Source organism: Schistocerca piceifrons, chromosome 8 (genome assembly GCF_021461385.2).
Source record: "Schistocerca piceifrons isolate TAMUIC-IGC-003096 chromosome 8, iqSchPice1.1, whole genome shotgun sequence".
NCBI classification, from domain to species: domain Eukaryota; kingdom Metazoa; phylum Arthropoda; class Insecta; order Orthoptera; family Acrididae; genus Schistocerca; species Schistocerca piceifrons.
The window spans coordinates 251,861,500-251,875,800 of NC_060145.1; the positions used below are offsets into that span (position 1 = coordinate 251,861,500).

Consider the following 14,301-nt stretch of genomic DNA (forward strand, 5'->3'; position numbering starts at 1 on the left):
ATGTACAATGGGTTCCTGATTTTTCACGGATGTCTGTTAAGTGCCTCTACTGCCATTGTTTTCCAAACACTTTTTTGGTGAGTGGTTTTTCAGAGGTACAGACCCCATCCACGTTCACTGAGTGTGAAGAAAAGTCACCTTTCTATGCTTGAAAGAGCAGGACTTTAGGGCTATCATAGACGTACCATCGTTTTGAAACACTAAAGGCATCTTACGTCGTCTTTAATATCTGTGTGTTCATGTGTGGCAGACAGTACATAGTGTACGACTGTCGTCACCACTTTTCGCAGACAGCGAATTATCAGCGCTGCGGAATCGCCGTTGAACTCCAAACGCTCTGGAATGATGTTGGTCGCTTATATCCCTATACAAGAAAATGCCTCCCTTGTTGCAGGTACGAAATTGGGTAGCGACCCGTTTCAGGTATTTACCTGGGAAGCACCTGCTCCCCGACTTTCACATTGTGCAAAAAGAAGTTCACAGATTGTCCTTTGAATTGAAGAAGAAATCTATGTGTAGGTGTTCTTTGTGGCGATTTCCCGGATGGGCCCTCTGTAAAGATCACGACAGATTTTTATGCGTCTTTGTGAAACTGACTTAGTGCTTCCTTTCCAGTAAACTGTATATCGGCTATATGCTAAATTGTAAAGTTACCAAATTTCTTTCGTATATTCATTTCACTGCAAGTTGGCGTCAGTAGCACAGTAGTCGTGCTGAGGAGACTCTCATATGGGGAGCCCTTCCTGGTTCAAGATTCATTTCGACGCCAGGCCCGCACATAAACATATTCTCCTACAAGCCGAGGCCTTGATGTTGAGAGGGAATAAGCAACAAAGGTCATAAGAGCCGTGTATTCGTAATAAAGTGAACAGTTTAGTGATTGTATGTAATCCAGTTTTAGTGATACTCTTCTATAATCCGCCAAGGAATGCTCTTGCAAAACATATTTTAACGATAAGGGTGAGACGCTGGCATACATTTTAGGCGACAAAGGATATGTTAGTGCTTAAAAGATCAGAGCATCAGAGCAAGTCGATGATTCAATACACGATAAAACGGAATATCTACAGTTTTAAGCAAAAAAAAAAAAATCTGTCAGCGGTCGAGTTGTTCTGTTCGTGCTGACCTGGAATTTTTGTACCGCGGGATACTGTGGAACGGCGTCCCACGCGAAGCGAAATCAAAAACTCCTAGGTAAATAAACTGTCTACCTAAGCGGCGTCATACCGAATGACAGCTTCGAAGCTGTTATATACATTATAATTATGTGTAGTGTTTATGAAATTCCCATACCTAATCAACTTGAGAGGCACGTACATTTTGTCGACGGTAAAGCCACCTTGTAATTGTCGTGCGTGTCTGTGTTTCTTCGGAGTTTTTCATGACCTTCCGATAGTCAGACACGAAGTTTTATTTCTGTCCTCTTTGTCGGCACGGGCGAGTTCCTAGGCATTCTTCCTGCGTGTGGATCGCGCGGTCATGACGCGGCGTCAGCTATGACGTAAGCCGCCGTGTCACTGCCTTCGCCATCACCGCTCGCCTCCAACAGTTGTCAAGGTGCTTCCCGTTCACCGCTTGCATGCTTCGTCCGTGGAATGTTCGGTTGTCGAGCTTTCGACGTAGCCTCCTCTGACAGAAATACTTGTTTGTAGATGCATAGCGCTGTATCTGCTCTCTGTTTTAAGGAGGCGCGTTTTACTTTCACCGCCGTTAAACGAACATGAAGTGAGACAAGCGAAGGTGAAGGTCTTAACGTATCTTCTCAGGTAGTACACAACAGAGAGTCCTAAAATACAATCTTAACCACTCAAAAACACTTTCGAAAAGTACGTAACTTTATTTTATTTCAAATGGTTCAAATGGCTCTGAGCACTACGGGACTTAACATCTGAGGTCAACAGTCCCCTAGAACTTAAAACTACTTAAACCTAACCAACCTAAGGACATCACACACCCCCATGCCCGAGGCAGATTCGAACCTGCGACCGTAGCAGTCACGCGGTTCCAGACGGTAGCGCCTAGAACCGCTCGACCACTCCGGCCGGCGTTTTATGTAGAGGAGGAACAAAATAGTGCTTAGTTAGCCTCGTCGACATTGTGATAATTAAAGACTGAGCACTGTGTAATTCGGAGAGCTCTTGCAGGGACACGGCCAAAGCTTTATCACAGGAACCTTCGTCGTATTCGCCTAAAGGAATTTACGAAAATGAGGGAAAATTTCAGTTGGGATGACTGGATAGGGATTTCCTGTCCTCGGGAATGTAAATCCACTACCTTAAACCATTGCACCACAATACAGGGGAATGGATAGAAAATTCAGTGTAGACTGCATCCCGCGACAAAAAGATAGACGCGATGCGGAAGAAAGCTCGTCTTAAAGATGTCTGTTTCGGTCGCGTACATTTCGTACATCAGAAAAGTATATTTTAAGCATCTCTTCACAAATCTGCATTCTTCTTTCCCGGAGTAAGGCGAAACCCTTCTTAAAGCGGACCTGATGTAAAACTGTTCATATCCAAGCAATCCAGTTGAGCACACTGTTGAAGTAACAGGGATTAATACCTGTTAGGTTAAATTAGATGCCGTTGCTATTTTATAATTTTTATTCATGCTTATCAATCATCATCGGTCTGCACATATTTACATACCTGATATTTTGACCATAATTAGATTTTTTCGTTAATTGCTGCAGCCAGTCGTTGTGGCCGAGCGGTTCTAGGCGCTTCAGTCCGGAACCGCGCTGCTGCTCCGATCGTAGGTTCGAATCCTACCTCGGGCATGGATGTGTGTCATGTTCTTAGGTTAGTTAGGTTTAAGTAGTTCTAAGTTCTAGGGAACTGATGACCTCAGCAGTTAAGTTCCATAGTGCTCAGAGCCACTTGAACCATTAACTGCAGCATTCATTCGATCGTCAGAATGAAAGCACATCCAGTGGGGAAAATATAACGTTTTTACTAAAGTAATCAATTTACACTTAACTCGTGTATACACTGAGGTGACAAGTCATTGGATGGCGATATGCACAATTACAAATAAAGGTAGCACTGCGTACACAAGATAAAAAAGGGCAGTGCCCTGGCGAAGCTATCGTTTGTACTGAAGTGATGCATGTGAAAATGTGTCCGACGTAATTATGACCGTAAACGAAGATGTCTTCCAACGTGGAATGTTAGTTGGAGCTATACGCCTGGAACATTCCATTTTGAATATCGTTAGGGAATTCAGTACTCCAGGATCCACAGTGTCAAGAGGGCGCCGAAAGTAGCAAATTTCGAGCATCACCCCTCACCACGGACAACGCAGTGGCCGTCGGCCTGCACTTAACGACCCAGAGCAGTTGCGTTTGGATACGGTTGTCAGTGCTAACAGACTAGTAACACTGCATGAAATGACCGCAGAAATCAATGTGGGGCGTACGACAAATGGGCTATGGCAGCACACGGCCGACGTGATTGCCTTTGCTAACAGCACGACACCGCCTGTATCGCCTCTCCTGGCTCATAACCGTATCGCTTGGACGTTAGACGACTGGAAAACCGTGGCCTGATCAGCTGAGTCCCGATTTCATTTGGTAAGAGCTAAATGTGGAGTTAGTGTATGGCGTAGACCACACAAAGCCATGGACCAAAGTTATCAAAAAGACACTGTGCAAGCTGGTAGTGACTCCATAATGGTGTGGATTGTGTTTACGTGGAATGGATTGGGTCCTCAGTTCCAACTGAACTGATCATTGACTGAAAATCTTTGTGTTCGGCTACTCTGAGACCATTTGCAGCCATGGACTTCCATGTTCCTGAAAACGATGGAATTTTTATGGATGATAATGTGCCATTGTCACCGGGCCACAATTGTCGGCGATTGTGAAGAACATTCCGGACAGTTAGAGCGAATGAATTGGTCGCACAGGTTGCCCGACATGAATCCCATCAAGCATTTATGGGACATAATCGAAAGGTCAGCTCGTGCACAAAATCCTGAAGCGGCAACATTTCCGCAGTTATGAAAGCCGATAGAGGCAGCATGGCTCAATGTTTCTGCAGGGGGTTTCCAAAGATTTGTTGATTCCATGTTACTTCGAGTTGCAGCACTAGGACGGGCGAAAGGAGGTCCGACAAGATATGAGGAGGTATTGTTTGACTTCTTTCAGCTCAGAGTAGTTTTCAAACATACACTTCTAAAACAGCATTTATTTGCCAAGACTAGTGATGACGCGCCCACTGTGAAATGTCAGTACACTTCGCTGGCTCAATTAACGTCGGATTGCTTGCATTATGATTTATACAAGCTGCTTACATTCTGATACGTGAAAGTAATGTTTTAGAATGCCACGCAATAGCTAAGCGCATTTGAAGTTGCCAGTTCGCAGCAAAACGAAATGAACGCTTTTCCTGAAAAATGCGAACATCAGTTAAACTTCGTACGAAGTTCTTCGAGTGTATTTAAAAATGTGCCACACTGTTTACCTGCGATAGTCTTTCTAACGTGTGTGTTATGAAGGGCGTGAGGGAATAGAAAATTGTCGCTGTGTAAAAAGCTGGCAATCCTAAAAAAATGTTGAAACATCATGAATGTCGAAATTACTTTCTCTGAGGCTCGTTGGCACTCCAGGCAAAACGTAAGAGTTTCACGTATCCTCGCCTTTTAATAAACGAAGCTCGAATTTAAGAAACCAAAATTCTTTTGAACCAATGAAATAATTATTACCTGTTGTGGTACTGAAGTTCAGTTTCATATAACATTTGAGTAAGTGTTTCCTTCTTTGTGGACAGAATTCCATGCGTTGGAGTCTGTCCCTAGCCGCGTCTGCCACCCCCAAGTTCCACATTAGGCGCCATCGCTATTGACAGAGCGCCAGCTATATAGATACAACAGCGACGCTGATTACAACTGTCACAAGAGTTATCACTGTTTCCTCAGCTCGGCGCCGGCTTGTATTCCCGGCGCCTGAATACACGCATTCAGGACGGCGATTAAACCACAGCCGAACTACTGGCGGATCTGTAAACACACGCCTGTCCAATAAGCGCCCGAGACTCCCAGTTCGTTAGACCAGTAAACAAAGTTCGCTAACTGCGAGCCATCAACGTGTGCCGCAATTCTCCACTGACGTCATCAGTATTGAATGTATCTGCTGCAAGCGTCATGAGCTATAAACATTGTCACACGATTTGCCCATGCGCACTACTCGTGTACCTATGGGTTTGTGTACTGATCAGCACGTGTCTGAAAGATTGACAAACTGGGCCACTGCAAAATTAAATTTAATGTGGATTCTGTAAATACACGAAAAGGTGCAATAGCGTTTACTTAAATGATCGGCGATTGGTGACTGGAATCAGTGTCATTCATATGTTGGCGTATCTCTCTGTAGCGCTTTAAGGCGGAGCGACAGCGTAAATCTAGTAGTTGGGAAGGCAAGTGACGAAGTGGGATGTAATGAAAAAATTTAAAGGAAATATAATTCATCACGGAGGTAGCAGTTTGCAAAGCTCTTTTGTTTCTTTACTATTGTTGGACGGCCTGGGACTCTCTCAAAGTCGGATTAGAGGTGTGTGTGTGTGTGTGTGTGTGTGTGTGTGTGTGTGTGTGTGTGTGTGTGTGTGTGTGTGTGTGAGAGAGAGAGAGAGAGAGAGAGAGAGAGAGAGAGAGAGAGAGAGAAAGGGGGGGGGGTGATTCAAAGAAGAGCTGCACGCTGCCTCACGGAAATGCTTAATGCTCAACAAAGAGCAGTAGGAGACGTTTCAAGAAATTATGGAAGCACACGTTCCTAAATCTGTAAAACTGGAAAAATTCTCTCTTATCACAATGTTTCTTCCTGTACACTGTGTAAAAGGAATGGCGAGAAATAATACTGCAACACCACGTATACCACTACCACACATTGTACACTAGCTTAATGAGTACGTATGTAATGAGTACCTATTCTAGCATTCGCCACCAATTACGACCACTCAGAGTATGTGAAACGCATTTACAAACACCTTGTGTTTATACTGCCTCTTACGTGTCGCAATGAGTTGTAGTTGAATCGATTCTGCGTAAAACAAAAAAAAAGAGGTTCAAATAGCTCTGAACACTGTGGGACTTAACATGTGAGGTCATCAGTCTCTTAGAACTAAATACTTAAACCTAACTAACCTAAGGACATTACACACATCCATGCCCGAGGCAGGATTCAAACCTGCGACCGTAGCGGTCGCGCGGTTCTAGACTGAAGCGCCTAGAACCGCTCGGCCACAGGGGCCGGCCGATTCTGCATCAAAACCCAGAAATTTACAAAAACGAAGAAGCACAATTTCGCTAAGGTTTCCAGTGTATACCCGCATTTACTCCTAGGTTACTGTGGGCGAAGTGGCACAGTGTTTAAGACACGGAACACTCATTCAGGAGTGGCAACTTGAATTGTTTCAAGCTATTTGATTTAGCTTTCGCGTTGCTTCTCTAAATACTGGGGCGAACACAAGATCCAGCAGCGACACAAGTAATTTTTACGCTTACGCTCGTCAAATTGTAGTAGTATTCGATCTTAAACGAAACGCCAACCCACACTGCCTATGCTACTACTTTCATTCGACGTTAAACGCGTACACTACTACGGTTTCATCATGTAGCTTACACATCTACCACTTTGTCAACACGCAGCTCTTCTTGTACCACATGCAAATGTTACACACACACACACACACACACACACACACACACACACACACACACACACACTCTGTTACAAAGAAGAACAAAAGCATGAGACATGTAAGTGCTCCCAAAACTTCTGCTTATTTTCAGTGAGTATGCCATGGTGCACTGTCTATACTACTATGGTTATACAGTGAGTAACGGGTGTAACTGCAGATAATTTTGTTGATGACTGAGGACGCTGCACTGAACAATATTACATCAGTATTTGCGTCATTGGCAGACTAATAATCATAGCTATTTCAAATTGTATGTTCTATAGTTGGGTAATACCTCTAAGTACATGTGGCTAGAGCAAACCATTAATACATATTTTATCCGAACAGCAGGTCAGGTGTTGAAGCTTGGACGCAAAACGGGTAGTCCATAGTTACAGGCGTAGTCCACTTAGTGGTGCAGATGGCTGTATGGACAGGTACGACCACGCAGAAAACATCAGGACGTAAAGTTTGTGATGTATTTGTGGGAGGACTGTTAGATGCAGAAAAAATATGATCAACATATTGATGTGTGTACATATTAAGGTACCACATATGAAATTATCTGCACATGTACCAGTTACATCCTGTTTATTTGATACAGTGTGTACGCTGGATACTTCGTAGGTATTTCTTGAAATGTGGCTAGCTATGACGAAATAAGACTAACTCAGTTAAGAATAAAGCTGCGTATATGTAAATAAAAACGCTTTTATTCTTCGCAGAATTTTCACTATAGTGTCTTAGATCTTAATATTGACAGCAGTGAATGTGTGGCAGTAAGACTAACAGATGACAAATTTCCTGTAGACATCTGGCGCTTTACCAGTGCGTGTTTTAGGGAGTGGCTGTCTAAGACAAAAAATTCAATTTTAAAATCATTTCTTCTTTTTGTTATAAGAAGTATAGTAGTTCATATACTTCAGACTCGGCCGTTTATGTAATCAGACTAATTCACACAAGTGAAATTATTAATCGTTAGTGTGAGAGATTAAAACGTGTTTAATTGATACTGTGTTTTTTGCTCTAGTATGACAGGCCGGGAGCGGACGTCACAGTCAGAAATTGACTTTGGTTTTTTAGTATAACGCAACCTGGAGACGCTTATAGTGGGTTATCTGGTGGGCCAGCCCAATTCGTGAACCGCGTCCGCTAAGAGATAGCGCCTGTGGCACGTTGTAACAGCTTCTGTCCTCAGTAAAGATTCTCTGAGGAGAGAGCGCCTTATGGAATCTTAAAGAAGTATTCTGTGGTAATGTTCCGTTCTCCTGCATGACTGTTTTACTGTTTCTGGTTCTGTGATTATGCAGTTTATGCTATCCTTCTAATGAGTGTTTCTGACGTAACGTTTTCGCTTTATCTACTATATTTGACGCTCACTAACTCTTAATATCATAGTTTAGCAAGAATGACGCGTTTAAAAGAACGTGAATTACCAGCTAACTGAAGTGTTTCGTTTTCTTGGTACTGATACTGTAAAAGTTTTATACAGAGGACAAGGCAGGTGAATACCATACACTTTGTGATTCTATCCTATTGGGCTTAATAGTAGTGATAACCTTGGTAGCTGCATCATTTTAGCCTATTATTTGACGTGTTTGCGTAGTATATTAATGAAAGGAAGGAAGATTATGGTTTATTGTCTTCAGAGAATTAGTACAATAAGATTTGTTGTTGTTAGGATGATTACGTTCATTGTTAGGATGATTACGTTGGGATGATTACGTTGGGATGATTACGTTCATTTGCGGGTGAAACCATAATCTTTAATTCCCTCAGGTTTTTCATAAATTCTAAGTCAGCATTTCCAAGTAGGTGAAATTTTAAAGACTTCATGACACCCATTACATCCACAGTCTTGAACTGTTAGACTTTGTCTAGTTGCATACAGAGCAAATGAACTTCACCACATCATAATAGGTTTTCAGTGTTGACACCATAGCACTGTTGCCTGAGCAATACCTGACAGGCGAAGGTTTAGTGTTAACACGGAATATCGTGGAAAGCAAGACTGGGAGTTTTCATTTGCCTAGTCTCAACGATGTGCCTTCCTTCAGCAAGTGTACACGAGAGGTTTTGACATAGTTTCTTCTGCTCACGTGAAGCGTTCCCTCTGTACTGACCGAGCACACGTGCTGACACTGAAGGACGCCGATATAGTACTTGGTGTCGGTGAAAATGTAAAAGTTTTTTTTTCCATAATGGTGACACGACACATCTGAATTAACGATGCATCGTTGAATGTTAAGTGATGCACCCCAAGACATAAGTACTTGTGTGAGGTATTCCAGTTCCGCTTAACCTGTCAATGATAATAGGGCTGCATTTACGTTAAGCATAGCTACATAGATGAAGCAACGGGAAATGTACACGACAGTTGTCAACAGTTTGTTCTTCACATTTGGAACCGCACGGATTCGGGCGGTGAAGAACCCTGATATGGTTCCACAAGCTCTGTGTCCAACACAGAGAACGTGCCACCATGGTTAGGCCTTACGAGAGCTCGCGATGCTGGTTACAGATCGCTGTTCATTCTCAACCAAACGCCTCAGTGAACGGGAGTATTGAAAATCCATATCGCTAGCACTCGGCCATTAACATCAACTATCGAAGCCAAGACCGTTTGTTGGCCTTCGAGTAGCTCTCCAATTGTCTTCGCGACGCTGCGTGAATCAAGGGTTCGTTTGTGGGCGGGTGGGGAGATTGAGGTGGGAGGGGTTCCATTTTGTTACTGTTACTCCACTCTCTTGCCGTTACTCCTTGTTTTAACACAACACAGGTGCCCACGATTTTAATAATAATAGCAGTTAGATATATAAAATGTTTTAATATTATAATAATTTGTATCAGTGGTTAGTACATCATTTTAGCATAGCGTCCAAGAAGTTTCAGATCAGGGGAAAAAGCATTCCGGCCGGGGTGGCCGAGTGGTTCTAGGCGCTACAATCTGGAACCGCGCGACCGCTACGGTTGCAGGTTCGAATCCTGTATGGATGTGTGTGATGTCCTTCGGCTGGTTAGGTTTAAGTAGTTCTTAGTTCTAGGGGACTGATGACCTTAGAAGTTAAGGCCCATAGTGCTGAGAGCCATTTGAACCAATAAGCATTCGTGTGAAAATTTGAAGAGTGCCGGTAGATTTATAATGCATTTTCACAAATTCGTCGACGTCATAATTTCATTAACAAACAGAAGCCTGCACTCAACATTATGAATATTCTGCCACTGTTGTGAACGTAAGTCGGCAGACTGTCGTCGCGAGACTGTAAATGGCGGAGGGATGCCGGTCTTCCAGTCGTTTTTGCGCAGTCAAGATGTCACTCTTCTTGTTAGTTTATTTCTTAGCGAAGGGTTTATCCCTTGTGTTTTCCCTCACTCCACTTCCTATTGTTCGCCGATTGTATCCCGGGACTCGGGAACCGTGTCGGGTTTGTTTTTGACAACAGGTACTGTCAGCCTTTGCCTCTACAGGCAGTCAGGCTGCAAGCCCGTCGACTTGAGCAGTCCCTCAAGCAAGTGTTCTTGCTAAACATAGCCTGTAATTTCAAGAAATTCCTTGGCATTTTGTAGACTCTTCCTTTACTGGCTGCTTTCTTCTCCGAACATGAGCTGAGAAATTTTGAAACTGGCGTAGGTAGGGATGTAAATGCGTTGACTAAAATAATTTTGTTTTGTGTGGAAGGGGGGAGGGGCTGGTCATGCCCCCTTCCCCTTCGAGATGATGACTTGTTTTCACATCAAGTAAAAATCTTTGGGAATAGGTACTGCCCCGCTTGACATTCATTAACAAAAATGTCAGGTGTTATAACTTGGACGTGTGATGAGGTGTGCGCCCTGTCGCCTTACCTGAAGAGATAGCGCGGAGTGCCGGTAGGGGATCCACGACTGCGCAGCGGCGATCCCCACGCTGCCGCCAGACACCTGCTGCTGCTGTTGCTGGTGGTGGTGGTGCCCGTGAGCCGCCGTCGCCGCCGTGCCGGCAGAGGCCGCCGTCGCTGCAGACGCCGCGCCTTCGGCCGCGACCGCGACCTCGAGCAGAGCTGCGAGCAACAGTGGGCCGAACGCGGCCAGCCACATGGTGGAGCGGCCGACTCACCGACTCCCTCACTGACTGAGTGGCCGGCTGACGGGCCGCCGCAGACTGGTGTGGCCTTGCTGCCAGCAGCCGCGGCGCCCGGAGGAGGTCCAGCGGGCTTCTGCCTGCCCCCACCACGCACCACCACACCCCACCAGACACCGGCCGCACAGCTGAGCCAGTTGGTCCAGCCGGGCGGCCGGCGAAGGCTGCGCCGAGCGCCTCGGGCCATCTCACTCCGCTCACACTTGACGCTTCCTCCAGTTGTTGCTCGGCTGTCACTGCTGGCTCGACCAAACACTTCCCTACCGCGCCTACTTTGACCTACCTCGTAACGGGTGACTTACCCCTGACTCTTCACTTGGTTTTACAGAACAGTCTGTTACACTGGAGCAAAATAACTGATGATGGCCGAAGTAGAGAGGATATAAAATGTAGACTGGCAATGGCAAGGAACGCGTTTCTGAAGAAGAGAAATTTAACATCGAATATTAAGTGTCAGAAAGTCGTTTCTGAAAGTATTAGTATGGAGTGTAGCCATGTATGGAAGTGAAACGTGGACGATAAATAGTTTGTACAAGAAGAGAATAGAAGCTTTCGAAATGTGGTGCTACAGAAGAATGCTGAAGATTAGATGGGTAGATCACATAACTAATGAGGAGGTATTGAATAGAATTTGGGAGAATAGGAGTTTGTCACACAAGTTGGCTGGGAGAAGGGACCGGTTGGTAGGACATGTTCTGAGGCATAAAGGGATCACAAATTTAGCATTGGAGGGCAGCTTGGAGGGTAAAAACGTAGAGGGAGACCAAGAGATGAATACACTAAGCAGATTCAGAAGGATGTAGGTTGCAGTAAGTACTGGGAGATGAAGAAGTTTGCACAGGATAGATTAGCATGGAGAGCTGCATCAAGCCAGTCTCTGGACTGAAGACAACAACAACAACAACAACAACAACTGTTACACTGAATCTGATCAGAAGAAAGTGAACTTACCCGATGGACTGAAATGATCGTATGGCATTATTGGCCGGGAGAACTGTGTACGCAGTTCACTTCCTGGCCTCTCGTCCTGCATTGGTACATTTAAGTTTTGAACGTTGAACGTACAGTGCGTGAGGGCTCATTGCTCTCGCCTTACTTCCCCTCCAAAACAACATGTTACATCTCTAACACTTTAGAGAAACTATATAAGGTGCTGTTCCGTAATACTTCACAAAGTGCACGTGGGGTCCGCGATCTGTGGCCCTTCGCTGGTCGAGAAATACGTTTGCTAACTGCAGAGTCTACACCTACGTATGTACATCCATACTACTCAAGCCACCGTACAGGTCGTGGCGGAGAGTACCCTATACCACTACTTGTACGTTTCCTTTTCCTTTCGCAAATTTAGCGAGGGAAAATTGACTGTCTATACGCCTCTATATGAGCCTAATTTCTCTGCTCTTCGGGTCCTTACGCGAAATGTGTGTTTGGCGGCAGTAAAATCGTTTGGCAGTCAGCTTCAAATGCAGATTTTCTAAATTTTCTCAATAGTGCCTGTTCCTCCCTCGAGGAATTGCCATTTCAGTTCCTGAAGGATCTCCGTGATACTTGTGTGTTGCTCGAACCTCCCGGTAACAAATATAGCAGCCCGCCTCTCAATTGCTGTGGTGTCTGGTGCGCCGGTCGGTGTGGCCGAGCGGTTCTAGGCGCTACAGTCTGGAATTTAGCGACCGTTACGGTCTCAGGTTCGAATCCTGCCTCGGACATGGATGTGTGTGGTGTCCTTAGGTTAGTTAGGTTTAAGTAGTTCTAAGTTCTAGGGGACTGATGACCTTAGAAGTTAAGTCCCATAGTGCTCAGAGCCATTTGAACCATTTTTTTTTCTCTCTGGTGCGGTTCCCAACCATTCGAGCGGTACTCAAGAACAGGTCGCCCAATATACCGAACTCGGCCATTCGCCGTACCTTACCACACTCCTCACAGGCTCGTTCCATTTCATATTTATTTGCAACGTTTCGCCTAGATATTGAAACGACGTAACTGTGTCAAACAGGTTACTACTAATGAAGCCTTTTTTTAATTTTAATCCGCATTAACCTGTATTTCTATTGGAGCTAGCTGCCATTCATCACGCCAACTAGAAATTTTGTCTTTTATTTTGTATCATCCTACAGCCACCAACGAAGACCTCTTCCCGTACACCATTGCTACAACAGCAAACAACCGCCACTTCACGCGTCCTCTCAATGACGTGCTTTCCTAGCTGCGACACATCTGCTCGCTGCAGATTCGCCAATGTAACTGCCTCGCCCGATAACTGCATCTCAACAGTACCTGCCTCTCCGGAACAAAGGGACGGGTAGGCTCTCGTGAATACAATTGCGAGGTTCCCAGGCAAGGAGCATTTATACTAGAAAAGCTGACCTGTCTAGTTTGCTAGCAGGCGCTAGAGACGGCAAACTTGAGTTAGAGGAACTCTGCACCCTGTCCGTCGTTGTTCGGCCGCCTGGTTAAAGTATTTCTACTCTACGTTACTTCGGCGACTTGTGTGTTGAAGAAGATTAAGTGAAATGATTAGGACAACGCATACGCGCCGTCCCGAGGGGAGAAAATCGACGCGGCCGGGAACCGAGCCTGGGACTCCATGATGTAGAGGCAGCTGGCCTGAGCACTAGACCACGAGCTACGGACACGACGTGAGAAGTGTTGGCGTTACAGCGTTGGCAGCTGCTGCACGGAACGTATCGATATCCCCTGTAGTCGCAACATAAAATCCCCAGTTTGACCGGTCTGGAGAGCAAGTATCTCCTCCATAAAATTAAACCTCGATTCCGCAAACAGCTCACTATTCGTTCATGAGATCCAGGGCGTTGTCGAGAACGACGCCCAGGTTGCTGAATTGTTCTTTGACTTCCGGAAGCCATTCGACAGTGTTCGTCAATGTCGTTTAGTGAACAAAATACCAACTTGCTGACTTTCGAAGCAGATGTATAACAAACTGAACACAACACCAAGCGTGAATCCGAGGGCGAACTAAGTCATGGGGTTCATGACGCCCCTCCACCCAACAATATTTAAGTAAAAGCATTTTTTGCCTACATTAATTTCCGATTTTTCCAAAAAGACATGAAATTCTGAAGTTTCGTTTAGCACAAGATTCTGTCCATTTGCGTTCCAAGTGGTTTGTTTTGCGGGCTGACTGGCTACATAAAACATTTCAGCCAGGAAAACTCGCCCATTCACCGGCTCGTGACCATACCTGCAGCCAACAATACATCCACACGCTTCTTGACTTCACACACACACACACACACACACACACACACACACACACACACACCACAGGAAGTTGAGGGAAAGCAAGAAAGAAAAGGAAAGATAATCCATTAGGAAAATATAATAGAAAGAATGACTTTTACCGAACCTAGATGCAAAAGACGGAAAGATACAGCATACACAGGGTGTCTCAGGTTGGAATGGTGAGTATTCTGGGATATTACAGGAACGATCGTCTGTAACGAGAAACTTCATTTGGACATAAGCCCTATTCCGAATTGTTTCCGAGATAGA

General features: G+C 44.9%; 1 protein-coding gene across 2 annotated transcripts in view; it reads right to left on the reverse strand.

Annotated features, from left to right (window-relative positions):
• The window catches only part of LOC124711379, a 230,564-nt gene extending 219,762 nt beyond the window's left edge, over positions 1-10,802 (reverse strand). For both annotated transcript variants that reach the window (XR_007005467.1, XM_047241432.1), the window contains exon 1: positions 10,518-10,802. Coding sequence is in view for 1 of the 2 variants with exons in the window: in XM_047241432.1 (XP_047097388.1) it covers positions 10,518-10,748 (231 nt within the window). In the remaining variant the exon portion in view is untranslated. The remainder of the gene's footprint in view (positions 1-10,517) is intronic.
• Positions 10,803-14,301: the final 3,499 nt, after the last annotated feature.